The sequence below is a fragment of the Toxotes jaculatrix genome, chromosome 8 (genome assembly GCF_017976425.1).
Source record: "Toxotes jaculatrix isolate fToxJac2 chromosome 8, fToxJac2.pri, whole genome shotgun sequence".
NCBI lineage: Eukaryota > Metazoa > Chordata > Actinopteri > Toxotidae > Toxotes > Toxotes jaculatrix.
Genome location: NC_054401.1, coordinates 22,288,888 through 22,304,606, shown reverse-complemented (window position 1 = coordinate 22,304,606; position 15,719 = coordinate 22,288,888). Strand labels below are relative to the sequence as shown.

Genomic DNA, 15,719 nt, shown 5'->3' with positions numbered 1-15,719 from the left:
GCCTGCTGGGCGGAGGTGAAAAGGGGGACTGTACTATTACTTACGCGTCTGGCTCTGGCTCCTTGTCATTTTGGGACTTTTGCTGGGGCTGAAGAACGTTATTTACCAGCTCAGTGATCCCACTAAAGGGAAACCACCTGTTCAAATAAGCAAAGTGTGACTGAAACATTGCAATGAGTCATCATGGGAAAAAAAAAAAAAAACAATCTGTCCTGAAAAGGGTTTTTAGGAAGCAGGTCAGTTTCTAAGAAGTGAACAACAGCAGGGACATTCACTACAACCAGCGCAGAGAGAGGAAAAGGCCGGGACACGGGCAGAGCGGCGATTAGTGGAAAACTGACAACCAAACACAGTGTCGGAAATACGGAGAGAAAGACAGAAGAAGAGAGAAAGATGATACAAACAGCCTTACAGTAGGGGGTAGGAGAGAAGAAGCAAGAAAGCTCTACAGCCAATGGAAATGAGAGCTGCATCAAATGCTCAGGTGAGGGCAACAGGAGAGTCATTTATTCCAGCTTGGTGGTGGTGCAGTAGGCGGTTCTAAGACTGGTTAGTCTTTTAGGTAGATTTAGTCAAAATGCAGCTGCAGTTCAGTAGAGCGGGATAGGTGCACCTAGTCCCCACTTGTGGTTGGATCAGAGAGGCTGCACAAGCCAATCAGAGTGCAGATGACACACTGGATGAGAATGGGCAGCCAGTTAGAGATCAGGGATGAGGGGGAAAGGGTTTTGGGGCCCGGCTATAACAAAGCTGATTGAAAGGAAAAGCTTGTTGTCACTGATGTCATGGAAGTCAGCCGTTTAGCGTCCAGCTCAAAATTCAACAATCTGGTAAATGCTGTTCATTCAAAGCTTGTAAAAATAAAATGCCACCGTGCAGTCGTCATGCTACCACAGCAGCTTTCCATGACATTAGTGACATTTCTTTCATTTTCCTCCCAGACAAAGAGGAGAAAGCCACATGAAGCACACAGCACCGACTTACAGGAAGAAGTGTCAAAGCCTAGAGCACTCTGGGTAATGCAGTTTACTTACTGTGCAGGCTGAGGCTTTGGTTCTTCTTTGATCCTAAAACATAAAAAAAAAAAAAAAAAAAAGGTGTGCACAGCTGAGTGCATACAGAACACAAAGATGAGAAAAACAATCTAAAAGGCACAAAATACTGACACAACTGATAATACTTAAGATGTATGTGTATGACATAAATCATACTTAAACCAATGATATGAATAATACAGAGGATATTATAGGTGATGATTTGATGAGGATGACAATGATGACAATGGTAATGAGGTACACAAACATGAAAAAAATGAACATCAGAGTGACTTTAAATGACATAAAGTTTGGTTTGGAACAATTAAAACTTAGAAATGACTGCTTCATGTGAGTAACACCCTCTCTCATACTGTGCACCAGCATGGACAAACATTGCTTTTTATGGCACTTTGGCCTGCTACAAACACCAGCTATTCCTCCTCCCTACTGCATGTTTTCATAGGAGTAGGACAAGGAGTTTTTCTAAGAGAAATCCATAATTGATTGTGGCCCCCACCAAAACGAGCCCACCAGTTCCCAGAAGCATAGCAAAGTATCTGCACAGGTTCAGAGTAACGAGCGCAGCAGAGCAGTCCAGCTGAGTGACGTCTGAGCACTGCCTTTAACTGCACACCGAGCTGCATCACACGGTGAGGATGGGAGAGGCACTTCCACTAAGCTGAGTCAGCAGCACATGCTTTTTCAGATTCCATAATGACTATCATCACAGCCATTAACTTATCAAAGAAACTAGCTAGTGGAAAGAAAGCAATGGAAAAGTAAGAACAGGATTAGAAACAGGTTATGCACTTAGTCATATCTGAATTTGGTTTACAAGTGGAAAAATAAGAAATACATATAGAGACCGATGCATGTGTAGGTCCGAGACCTTACACATGGCTGCTTTTGTAAATATACAACGTATGAGCACACAAAATATAGGTTATAAAACTATTCACTGATGTCTTAAGACCCAAAACATGTTTACTGACCCATTCTACAAAAGCAACAGTTTGACTTATTTGTTATGTAGCTCATTTGCCATGTGGCTGTGCTGTCTGTACATTAAGAATATCAGATGACAACGTATAGCATTTACATTTCATCGATAAACTCTATAGTTTGACTAATTGCTATGACTGTTTCTTACAACCACATCTATGTAGCAGATTGTCCCTCTAATGGCCGCATCGACTCAGAAGCAAAACACGAAACATGTCACTAAACATGCATAATCTTTACCAGTGTACCAAGAACAGCCAAGGTTACACAGGCATTCAAACACACACACACACATACACACGGCCTTCACCACATGACCGTCTAGCATCTGTCTGCCATCTAACACTGGTGCTGCCAGATCAGCCATTCTCTCCTGGTCTAGGAACAAAACAGAGACAAGTTGTAGCTGACAATCACACATCAGAACTTCACACACCGCATCACCACTTATGTTAAGTACATAGTCAGCTTTATATAGCTGTGTGAAATGGAATGTGTTGACTGAATTTTATCTGATTCTGTATGAGTGATCTTAGCACTGAAATTAAGTTATTTTCATTATAAGTGAATCTATTCATTGTTTTCAAATAATTGGCATGGCCAAAGGTGACATTCTCATATTGTCACTTTTGTCCAGCTAACAGGCTAAAAAATAAATGATATTCAAAATACAGTGATATAAAATATACTGAATCCTCACATTTCAGAAGCTAAAAGCAGCAAATTAAACTGTAAAAAATCCTTTTTTTTCAGCTTTCAGGCCATGTGGTTCTAAAATTCTCCAATAAAAAACTATTAAAAGCTCCTTTAAATAGAGTTACATACTACTACAATAGCAATAATAGGTGCCTGATAACTAAGAATTAATTAACAAAATCTATTGGAAAATTAATAAAAAGTTCACTAAAAAAAACAACATTTCACCAAGTAAAAATCCAGCACTTCAGACTAATCTCACTGTGCACACTGAGTGGATGCCATTCAACTCCCAAAAGACAAGCACCGAGGCTAAAACACTTCTCATGCAGAGGGGTCAGAATACAGCAGTGAAGCCTCCCAACAGTCTACTTTAGCTGGAGGTAGAGCACAGCAGAGCAAGAAATCTGTCTGTCTGATCTGTGTCAGACGGGTGAGAGAACACACGAGAGAAGATATAGTCCTGTGTACCCATCAGTCTCGCTGCTCTGTTTTCCGATGAGCCAGTCCATATTTATCCTCTCGCTGTGTTCTCCCGATGACCTGCAGCGCCGTTCTTTATTGATCCCATCAGCCCCGTCTCTGTGGTCGCATTACAAGCCTCATATTTATCTGATGGAGCCTGCTGCCTGCCTGCCTGCCTGCCTGGACGGCTGCCGGACAGAGTGTGTGTGTGTCTAGTATCTGTCTATGCGTGTATGTGTGTGTCCGTATCCATGTGTGTACTGTACTCATACGTGTGCATATGTGAGTGAGTGTGTGTGTTGTGTGTGAGTGAGTGAGTGCACAGTGTATTATTTGACATGGGGCAGTAAAATGAGTGAGTGTAAAATGTCACAAGTGACGTATTCAGTATCCTGGCTGCTGAGGAGGCCTGCAGGGCAGATACAGTCTCTGTTTCCCATCTCTTTAACCTGCACTCTGCTTACCACGAACAAAAAACACACACTCACACAGTATTAGGGATACGTTTGCGTAGAGCATCTCCATGTCTAAATGTATGATTCAGTCTTTTTTTACATGACACTGTTGGTCTTAATAGGTCACATGCTGTTGTTATTTTTGCTCTCTGATGTTATTTTGTGCTGTATTTAGGTTTCCACACACTCTGCCTCACTGGCTTTGCATGGAGAAGCAGCCAGGCCTGACAAAGACTGATACCACACTGCTCTCTAGTGGACAGATGTGCTCCATAAACTTCTAAGAAGCAGATTCCTGAAGTTTTCTGAGGGAATGTATCACAAGTTGTTTTTATGCCATTTTGATTTAATTCCTGTGCTAATGTATAGTGCCTTCTGAAACTGACACAACAGATAATAGCAACAGATTGAAGAGGAGGGGATAGGGGAGGGAAAATAACTGAAACTGGATTTATTTCTGCCAGTCTGATTTAAAAAGTAATGTTCAGTAACCTTTTGGTATTTTAGTCGTCCAAAGACAGTCTAGATCCTATTCTGTTCATCTACAAATGCCTCTGGCAGCAGACAGGACACATGGTAGCACCCTGGGTCCATGAGGCTAGGACAGGTAAGGTGAGGGAGCAAGGTGTGGTTATGTCTACACACAGTAAGTTTGTCAATAAGTCAGTCAACAAAAAATTGATTAATCGTTTCAGTCACTTTTCAAGCAAACTTTGCCAAACATTTCCTCGTATCAGTTTGTTAAATGTGAGTATTTTTCTTTATGTTGATGTAAATTTAAGAATCTTTGAGTAATCTATCAGCTCTGGGAAACGTGTGCATTTTTCAAAATTCCTGACATTTACAGACAAACTGACCAATCCATTTATCAAGAAAACAATCAGCAGATCAATCACTTGTGGAACCTGGAACCCTCTTGCCGCAAGGTGACAGCGCCAACCACTATACCACCGCACCGTCAGCTGATCAATCACTAATGACAAAAACTGATAGGAACAATCCTACTACAAACAAACGAGAAGAAAAGAAATCATTCAAAGTATTTGCACAAAGTTGTCTTAATTGCCAATTTATTGTGTGTAACACAACAGTAGCTGAAACTATATGAGGTTCACAAAGGCTTGTATGTATGACAGGAGGATTTTCCTGATGTCTGTACAGAAGGTGAAGTACAAACCAGTAACACCAGTCATCCCACAAATACTAGGTAACCAGCAACAACAGCCTTCATGGTAGAGGTGACAAAGGAACGAGGAGACACTTGCTGGACAAACACAAAACATCATCAATAGGAAATAAAGGAGAAAGGACACTGTTGCTGTCCATGTTCTGTAAAGTGCACTTAAAAGACTTCAGTTCCACCGCTCAGCACCAAAGATGACAGCAAAATCAAAAAAGGCAAACCAAAATTTATACACTGTGATGCCAAACGACACAGTATCCTGGTAAATAAACAGGTCAGCAACATTTCTGTATTAGATTTCAGCTCAATCAGCTCAAAGCAGAGCTGCTTCGGTGCGGCTCCTTCTGTACGGGCAGCACAGTGCGCTGTCACACAGACCTGAACTTTTTAGTGAGTCCCAGAGATTTAATTAATCTAAGCCCTCTGAAGAGATCTTTGCTAACAAGAGAAGAGGAGTAAAGGAAAGGAAAGGAAAGGAAAGGAAAGAAGGGGACGGTAAGATCCTTTTAACATGCCTTCCTCTAAACTGTGCAATCTCTCTTACCCTGATAAGCCGCTACTCATTTGTCACCGTTGTGTTAAGATAAATACATTGATGTGACAGCTGTACAACGAGCCCTGAATCATCACATTCCCCCACAACCAGAACAAGGTTGGCAACGTGTCACATGCACCACAGCAGGTCCAGCAACAGCTAATGTGTACCTAACATCTTCTGATGGGCAGCAGAACCTACTTACAGTCAGTCAGTGGTAGATGGCGAGTAAAGGCCTGGCACAGGAGCACAATAATTCATTATTACTGCAGCCAAAACATTTAGGCACAGGCTGTCACATCAAATGACAAATTACAGACGCTTTGGTAAAAAATAAATGTCACTGTGCATTTTAAGAGACAATTTAAGAAGCAGAATAAATCTTTCTTTTCAACGTGCACTTAAATCATCGCAAAATACTCACACAGGATGCACGCATCCTGCTTACTGTATGAATCCATCTCATATACCAACCAATAACCATATATACAAAGGAAACATGTCAAAGGAGGATCAAGCTAGCAATTAAAGCTCACCTGTAGTCCATTAATATGCTATCAAACTACCAGTAGGTATCTTATCCTAAATCAACTCTAGTATCAACTCTAGAGCTGATTTTTTAAATGCCACCCAGTGTAACAAAGTGGCTCACTGAAGTCTTTGAACAGTTTCTGATCAGATGTAATTATGAGGTACTTAGGTCCCAGCACCAGAAAAGGATGCAGGCAGCAGATATGGATGTTTTCCTCGTGCAGCCTGTTGTATCATTATCCAACCAATGTCAAAAATGTCATGAAAACACATTTCTGTCAGTTTGCTGAGTGTAGATCAACAACAATCTACTTCTGTTTGTTCTAGACAAACAGAGGACCCACACACAGTATGCTCTGTCACACTGTGCTACCACACATGCCACGCAAGGCCTAATTTCCTTCCAATTACACCACCCACCCCCTGCCCAAAGTGTACCAGGCCTGCCCAATCCGTCGCTCCAGCAAGTCTCTCTCATTCTAATCTTGTATTCAAGTAAACTCTGGCTTTATATTTCCTTCTCGAATGTCCGCCAGATGTTGATGGTACAGCTGAGAACAGTAGAGATATGGTGAGACGTACTCCTCAGGGAAAGTGTGACATTTCACTGATTATCAGCCAACAGAAGAAAACAAGCCTGAGCACGGCTCACAACTCAACAGCTAAATATCCCTCAAAAAGTGAGTGTAGGCTCGTGGAAAACCCCGTTAGTTAGAGTGATGTGAAGCTGTCTCCACGGTACGTCTACATCTGCATGCATCACTGAGTTTGTTTGCTCATGACATGAAGATGGAGAATTAACAGTATTCTTATTTTAAGGACTGTAATGATCAAAGTAATTCAAAAAGTGTCTTTGCCAGATCTTTTTCCACTCAGAACATTCTTGTAGAGTACAGGCCAGGCTGACACAGTCCTGTGAAAAGTTTCAAATGCTTCCTCTGATGATTTTAGAGTACAGTATTGGCATCCCACAGTGCTCGACAGTTTTTAAACAGATAGCGAGATGCAGCCTTGTCTTGGCATCAACACTAGAGTAGAAATCTGTCATAGAGGATCTCATGGCTAAGCAGTGACCCTGCAGGCCCTCTGAGTCTACTACAGACTGAGTGATAATTGGATCATAAGGGAGTAATCTGGCTCAGTGGGTAAATACCAACTACATACATCATTAACACCATCCCAGCCAGTCAGTACTGCCAGGAGAGGAGGTTAATGTCTGTCTGAAATCACTCAGAGGCAAGAGATCTGCAGGGAAAACTCTCACTGGAGGCTGTGGCACTGCTGAATTCTGTCCTTGGCTTGACCATAACAGCACGACACAAAAGTTATAGGCCCATCAGTGCAGCATAGGCTATATGATGGTGCATCACGTAGGAAAGGATTTCTCATTATCACCTGCAACGGAGGCACAGTAAAAAAAAAAACAGCCAGCCTTAGCAGGAGTCCAGTCTCAGACTCTAAATGTTTTTTAAAGATCTTGGACTTGGTCTCAGTCTCAGGGGCGTTTTGACTCGGACTTGACTCAGTCTGTGTTCTCTCTCTCTCTCTCTCTCTCTCTCTCTCTCTCTCTCTCTCTCTCTCTCTCTCTCTCTCTCCTTCTCTGTGTGTGTGTGTGTGTGTGTGTGTGTGACCTGCCCCTCCCCTGCCTGCACACCCTACTGTTTAACTTTCAGTGCTGACTGACTCCCACACAGAATAGTAACATAAAATATACTGGTGTGCCACCACAGAGACCACAGCTAAGGTAAGCCATGAAGAGTCAGCAGTATTTCTGTTCTAATGAGTAAAGTTAGTACTTGAAGTGATATTTGTGAATATTCATATTCCCACAGCACAACCCATCATGTATGTGATTTAACGTGTGGGACCAGGTGATGTGAGATATTAAAAACAGGTGTAAGAGCTTTTTATCAAAGGAAATGGAAGGTGAAGAAGTCAGAGAATGTGCATAGTATTCCAGTATGATGTGTAATTTGTACAATTTGATATATCTATTTAACATATAGAAATATTTGATGTTTTCTATAGGTTGTTTATTAGAGAATACAATCAAACCAAACCATTAATAATGCAGTGTGTACAATGTGTAATAATGCCCATGTTATGTTATGTTATATTATGTGTAAAGACTTATCCAGATGTGGAAATTACACTGAATAATGAGAAGTTGGATGGTTAGTGGGAAGAAAGACGTCATTTCTGCAAAATTCAACAGAGACTCCAACCACATCACATTGCCCCAAAAACCACTGCAGAGTGACTGTACTTCAGTCAGCCACATAAGGAAAATCAACATACACAGTGTATGACCATGTCAGCAATATCCCTGCAGGATATATAAAACAGAAATCCCCCATTGTACCACTTCTACTGTACATTACCTGCAAATCTCCCAGAAAACGAGAGAGTGCACTAAAAATAGTAGCTTATTTAAAGACAGACGATTAGGTCTTGTGACACCTGTTCGTTCTAGCTCTTCAATAAATGCCAGGAGAAGTGCTACTTAACACTTTCTCTCCACCTAAAAGAAGGATTAGGGGTAGGGGATAGAGCGCTGATAACTTCCTCTGGCACTTTGCGCTGGCACGGCACGATAGGCAAAGCAGGAGGGACAGAGACAGGGCAACCGCCTCGGTGTGGAAGGGTTGGCCAGCTACCACAGCTGGGCCTTAGAAAGCACAGATAGGATTGAATCCGTGGGGCACACTCATCAGAATAGGCAATCTAACAGTGCACAAGCCAGACCTCCTGACCAAGGACTAATATTCAGATTGTCAAACAGGAGTTGGCAACAGCAGATTTCTCTGAGCAACGGGGAAGTGGCTAATCTGCTGCCAAATATAACTAAAATCCATCTGTTTCCTTAGATTACCTGCCAGGATTCAATTGAGCTGCTCCATATCTTCCCTCCTGAGAGATTTCCAAGTGGCAAAGAGTCAGCTAATCACCCAGCAGCCCACACATTCACAAGTGTATTTCCATGCAAAGGCTTACAGGAAACATATGTACAATGATCATTTTAATACATTTCCTTTATTAAACAACAGAAAACATAGCCACTACATGAGCAACATTTAGTCAGATGTAGTGATACATGTATCTCGCACATATGTGCTTTTTTGCAGGGCTAATGGTGTGTGCGCAAACACGTCTCTCTTTGTATGTGAATGCTGGTTGCTTCTCCTGTCAGCCCATTTTATTCATCCTGACACAGATACATTTTATTCTGGCTGTGCTCAGCATTTTCTTGGCAGCTGACATTGTCCCATGCTAACGTCACAACTCCTCCCATACACTGCTGAACAGCTCCACTGGGAATACTCCAGAAACTCAGCCTTCACCCCCACCGCGGTCAGGTCACCGCCCTCTGCATTAGCCCGATCTCCAGCTCCAATAGCCAGACAGTGACTGCTGAATGCAGCTCCATGTCCTCCTCTAACCCTATATTACACGGGTGTGAGCCATCAAACCAAACTCTCCAACACCGATTCTGTCCAGTCTTTCCTATTGCCATATTATTTCCAGTCTCATAGTCAGAAAAAGCCTAGTTTCAGCCTTTCCTCCTGGTTTCCCTGGTGAGGGACTATCCAATAACTGGAACATCTTGAGCTTAATCTTATAAGACTTACTAAGAGCACTGACAGAAAAAAAAATTGTAGAAGTAGTAGTGATAATCATGATCATATTCCAAACTTTGCCCTCAGCTCAACTCCCATCAGTTCCATCCTCAAACACATAGAAAACACCAAGATGATGTTGCTGTTCCTGACTGGGAGCAGTAGGTGGGCTGTACTGAAACTGCAGTCAGCTATCTGTGTCTCACTCAGGGCTATAATAATAGCCTGGCCATGGCTAACAATAGAGAGGTAATAGATACCCTGCCTATTGTTGGCCCGGCCTGCTCTACTCCTTCCTGTCCCAATTCATCGCTACAGCACGTCACTATTAGCTCGCTTAACTAAACTGCATACAGTGTACACAGGCAGACAAGCACAGGGGCAATCTGATATCACCTCGCTGCATACAGACTACACCCGTCACTGCAAAAAATATTGCTGTAGATGCCATTTGATGTTGCAGAGCCTGGAATTGTATCCGGTGCCTCATGAGGTTACCCTATCATGCAAAATCTACACAAGACAAACCATGAGGCCTTTGTGGCATTGAGATTGGCACGTTCAGTCAAATAAACAGATGTGACCACACTACTGTCCGGCTGAAATTAACTTGAACTTGATGGCTCTCAACATCTGTCCAGTGGCAGAAAGATAAGTTTGACTTTGGCAGCTGTAAACTCCCAAATCAAAGGATTCCCTTGCATTAGCCGCTTCTCTGCACAGATTTAAAGCCAACCAGCCGACCAACCATCCAAACGGCCGCCCACTCGAACTCAAGGCAACCAGCTTCTACTCATCGTCTACAACAAACAGAGCCAGCTCCCCCTCCTCCTCATGGCCTGATGCCTGGTGACTTTAAATGCCTGCATTTCCTTCCTTGAGATACTACTTCAAATGATTGTATTTATGTTTCACAAAGCAGGATTTCTGTGTATCTGTGCGGCAACTCTCCTCCACCAACCCCCTCCCGGCTCCCTCCCTTGTTCCACTACTACACATCCAGGCCATCTCAGTATCATCACCATGGCGATGGCAGCAGTATCTCAGTGGGACGAGTGATATTAAGGGATTAGCGGGAGATCCTCCATCAGACTTCGGTCGAGGAGCACGATCCCGGGATCACAACATTGACTCTCTCTGTCTCCTGATCAGTGTCAGATGATGGGGATGAAAAACAGGCTTCTTTACTGTTATTTTCATGCTTGCTACTGTAGCGCACGCTAGACTACACAAACCGAGCAACCGTGAACATACATGCACACATACAAACACTGAATCTCTGGAATAATGCACTTAAAGCTCCCACAAAGCCACCTTCAACCCGAGGCAGTGTGAGCAGTGGTCTATATGCTGTACAGTATGTCCTAGTGTAGGTTACATGGTAGTGCCTGTGTGTAGTGTTCAAACAGTGGATTTATATAAGGGCCATGGCTGCATTAGTGACGTCATGAAAACGGTTGCTCTTTATCCTCCTCTATTTATGTCAGTCGGTTGCTTCTGTAATCTACCTACAGCAGCATCTACTCTACACGTAAAGGACTACAACACCGGTGCACCACTACAACTCCCGAGCCCTGCTACACGTCTAAGAACAATAACCACTTCACTTCAAAATGATAAGGGGAGAGTTATGAGGGCACAAGAGAGCAATGAATGCTGGAATAGAAATTATGTGCAGAGTAAACAGGTAAACAGGAAATTAAATGTAAAAAAAAAAATACAGTATTAAAGGCAAGAAGTTTCACAGCAAATCAAAATTCTATGATATTTTTTTTTAAAAACTATGAATTGAGCAGGGATTGCATAAGCAAATGTAAAGTTTCCCAACAGAATCACTGCACCAATCATTACATAATAAATTCCACTGTCTAGCTGTGAGGCCTCTACGGAGCTAATGTGTGTGTGTGTTTCACTGAGTGTACTACGTCTCTGTGCGTGTGGCAGATGAATAGAGGGCGGTTGCATTTGTTTATAGAAAGCACTAGCTGGTTTCAGTTTTTGGTCACACAAAGGCGCATTAGAAGCACCGGCTGGGCAGCATGCACGTGTTTGTGTCACCAGCTTGCACCTGCTCCAACCAGCTGAGTCTTGAATGAGCAGAGCATGGACAGACACACAAACAGACACAGGGAAGGAGAGATTAGTGCGCCCTGTGTAAACTACCGCTAGTAAATATACCAGCTCACACACTGAGCAAAGCATCTGGACTGAAGGCTATTAAAAAGTCATTTTATCACATGCTTTCTTTTCATTTTTAACATCCATATGTGTTAGCAGCAATATTATAATTTGAATTTGTAGCAAAACTCAACATGTTACTTAGTAACGTGTTACTTAGTAACACGCTACTTAGTTTCACTCCCACCTCGGGTTCAGAATCTAGGACAAAAATCATAACAAGGGTCTGTGCTGTTTCATGCCTCTTTTTGAGAATCTGCAACCTGAAAACCAGCTTATTTTGGGTTTTAGTTTACCAAAAAAAAGGACTTATTAAGGTGGCCCACATTAAATATGTGAGCTTGCATTGAGGAGTGTGTCTAACTTTACTCAAGTTGTGTCCTAGTCTAAAAAACTTACAGAAGAGAGAACTTCTTCCAGTAGCAGCAACATTCACTTGAGCTTATGTGTTTATGTCAGTATGCTTATAGGGCTGTTGTGACAACTTTAGCTGTTAGCAGCTATCTTACTGAGAGATTAGTTAAAACGTTTTGCTGTTATACTGCGAGTTTGAGTTTCGACTTGATTAAATGAATATAGATTTGCTCTTAAATAAATCTCTTCACAAGATTAATAATTTGGTAACCAACAAAGGCATATCTGCTCCACCTACTGCGTCTGTGATTCACACCAGACAAACAAGGGGAAGAGAGTGGATGAGTGTCCAGATTATTAGATCAATTTTAGCAGAAGCTGTGGCAAATACACTCATTTGTTTTTGCTGCACCTCTTGAAATGAAATGATAATCTAATAAATAAGTGTGCTGATTTTGTAAATCAAAATCAGACTGGGATGAGACACAACAACACAAACTATGATGATACATGGCAGACAGAGCTGTGATTAACAATGATAATATTTATCAAACTGAGCCTATTTTTTATCAAATAAATTATTAAAATCAAACATGTTTTTTTTTTTACCAAAGCAAATTTTCTGGAGTGAATTCTCACTTACAGAGCACTTTCATGATATCTGTTAATGAAAATGAAACTAAATTTACTCTATCTTTATGTGGAGGTCTTCTGTCTTATTGTTGGTGGGAACTTGTCCTGTGAGCCTCTTTGCCTTGCTGCCAGGCTTTCCTGGACGCCTAAATGACCCCAGGCTTTTCTGCCTGTTTAAATGCCTGGCTGCTTGCCGCCCACTGCAGAAAGCTGAATGTCTCCACTATTAATAGTCCAATGAACAGCATGAGGGTTCGCACTCTCTGAGCGTGATCAGCTTGAGATGACCCGGTGCCACGTTCCACCTTTAGCCATTCAGCAGCCTCGTAACTGTCTCTCGCTTTCTCTGTCCAGGTAATCTCTGTGTCTCTCACTCTCTCTCTCACTGCTCACAGTACATCTACAGACTTTAACAGTAAATATTCTCTGGTTGCATTAACTGCTGTGCTATGAACGGACACACACATGCTAAGAGAAAAAAACATATAAAGCTACACTTTGCTGATGTCCAGCAGTTAAGTGAGTTTGCAGATTCAGAAATCATCCACAATAAGAACTAACTGGTGTAATTGAGTCTAAATGAAAACCTGGACGATGTGGGCCCTTCGGGGCATGTGGTTGGAGACCTTTCTGGTTCAGGGTTCAACAATCATAAAACAAACCCTGAGGGAATGTCACAGGGGAGAGAAGTGGCACCACACCTCACTAGCTATCTACACTAACACAGCACCTGTCCCGCAGCCTTCCCTTTACAGGTCGAAAAATCAGATATATTACCTGTTTTGCTTCTTCAATTAGTGAGTGTAATGTAAAGCCCATAAGTGTGTTGAGATGAATTTGTTTCAACCACATCGTCACACTACCCCAGGGTTTTTAGAGATACATTTAACATCAACGCCGTCAGCTACACTATAGCAGGCACATATGTTCCCCAGAAGCACTGGGCTTCCCTTACAGGGTCAGATGCTGTATATCTTCCTCTGCATTGACTCTGCTCAGGGTGAATGGGGACGGGGGATGGGCAATAAAAGTGATAAAGAGGCCCCTTCTTGGTGCCTTTCACTCTCACATTTCAACTCTCTTTGCTCTCGCTGGCTGTGGCTACATTTTGAATTTTCTATTTATTTATCTATTCATCTTCTTTTTTGTTTTTCCCCTTTATAAAGTACAATTCACCTCTGTCTGTCTGCATTTCTATTGCATTGTGTCAGTCTCATCCAGGCTACTCTTGCACAGCATGCTAGGAAGCTTATGTAATAACAGGCCAGATGTGCCAGTAGTGGATCTGTAGTTGGATTCTGTGCTGACTCAGTCCAGGATCACTAGTTGCTAATATTGCTAGCTAATGTTGCACTCAAGTACTCTTTCACATCAGTTCATCCATTACATCAAATTCTTCAAATGCATTTTCACATGCACACTCAGGTAAACATAGTACTTCCTGATCCCCAGATTTGAACTGGCCACATTATTATGTCAGCTATCAGCTTATGATTTTACCACTCCAACATGTAAGGGCTTAAATACGGTCAATTATCCAAAAACATTACTGCTGCTTGAGGCACTGTTGACTAATTAGTTAACAAATGTAGTAAAAAAAAAAAAGAATCTTCCTCTGCTGCAGTGTAACACTGTATTATAAGTTCTATAAATATACAACAGACCTTGTACTAGATACCACAAGCTCATTGTAAAACATTTGCCTTCTGTCATTTTTCACCAAGGGCATTTCAAATTGTGCAGCCAGGGGCAGGAAAATCCCTTCAAACTCTGCTTGAGGGATAAGAGCCCAGAAGAGAATAAAACCTCTGCTGACGAATGCAGATGTTATTTAGAACAAAGCCCTGAAAGACAATAGAGCCCAGTGCTGTGCTGTGCCACACAGGAGAATAGCAGGCTATGGGAGATGGCAGGATGATTGCTCTGTCAATGGGGACTAAGGCTGTCATATCAGCAATGAGACCTGATAGCATCTCAGACGTCACTGTCTCTCCTCTCATTTTCTCTCTGATGTTCTCTTCTCCTTTCCTGTCCTCTCTTCTCTTCTCGCCTCCTCGTCCCTTCTCATTTCCTCTCTTTCCTATGTTAACCTGTCCTACACTTTCGTATCACACTGCCCTCTCCTCTCCCTTCCCAGCTTATCCTCAAGTGTCCTCTCCTTTCATTTCTCACCCAGCCTAAATCTAGTAAGTGACTTAGGACATAAGACAGATTAATATTCAATATTTTTCTTCACTCTCACATCCTAAGAAAAGACTGAAACCAACAATGTATAGATCTTACTAAAAAGTATTACCTGTGTAGCAAAGGTTTTTTCCTACTACCTACTATTAAAAACACATCAAGCCACACTGTTGCACTGGGTGATATGTTGACTTTTCTTTTAGAGAAAAACCACATACATGTTCCCGGTGCTTTAAATACTATACTATACTGTATAGGTCAAATATGAAACATTTTACTTTTGGTGACTAACCCACGGAGATCTGTAATCCAGTCCTACAGTTCACCTGAGCTCTATAGAGCGCATTAGTGTCTTTTAGCTCATGGTTTTAGTTTTGTGCATTTAACAGCTAAAGACACCAAAGTTTATTTCTTTGAAGTTGGTGAAGACTAAGAGAGAGCATTACACTTATATGTTAGATATAAGACTAAAATTCATCAGTTGCTGCAGACAGACAGAATTGAGAGTTGGACACTTTGTTGAAGAACACAATCCTTATCCATTAAAGGAAATATTAACACTGTGATTATGACTGTGAAGAAAACTGGCCTGTATTCAGGCTCTTTGACCAACTGGGAAGGACAGGTGTGGGATAAAACCCACTGAGAGGCAAACGTAGAGAGGTTTAGGATTAGATGCACTGAGATAAAAATGCACAGGCAAGTACAGGGCAATTTGACAGATACAGTAGGTTAAAGGTTGAAATGTAAAGGTAGAGGGATTCGAGAGAACCAAACACAAGTGCAGCTTCACTTCTGCACAGCTTATGAGAAACTTGTAAACCTATGATTTGATGTATTCTGTATTAT

General features: G+C 41.9%; 1 protein-coding gene across 4 annotated transcripts in view; it reads right to left on the bottom strand.

The window, feature by feature from the left end:
- rims2a (regulating synaptic membrane exocytosis 2a) overlaps positions 1 to 15,719 on the bottom strand; it is a 132,809-nt gene that overhangs the window by 111,675 nt on the left and 5,415 nt on the right. For all 4 annotated transcript variants that reach the window (XM_041044047.1, XM_041044049.1, XM_041044050.1 and 1 more), the window contains exons 2-3: positions 1,035 to 1,067; positions 45 to 137 (exon numbers count right to left, since the gene is read on the bottom strand). In XM_041044047.1, coding sequence (XP_040899981.1) covers positions 45 to 137; positions 1,035 to 1,067 — 126 coding nt within the window. The remainder of the gene's footprint in view (positions 1 to 44; positions 138 to 1,034; positions 1,068 to 15,719) is intronic.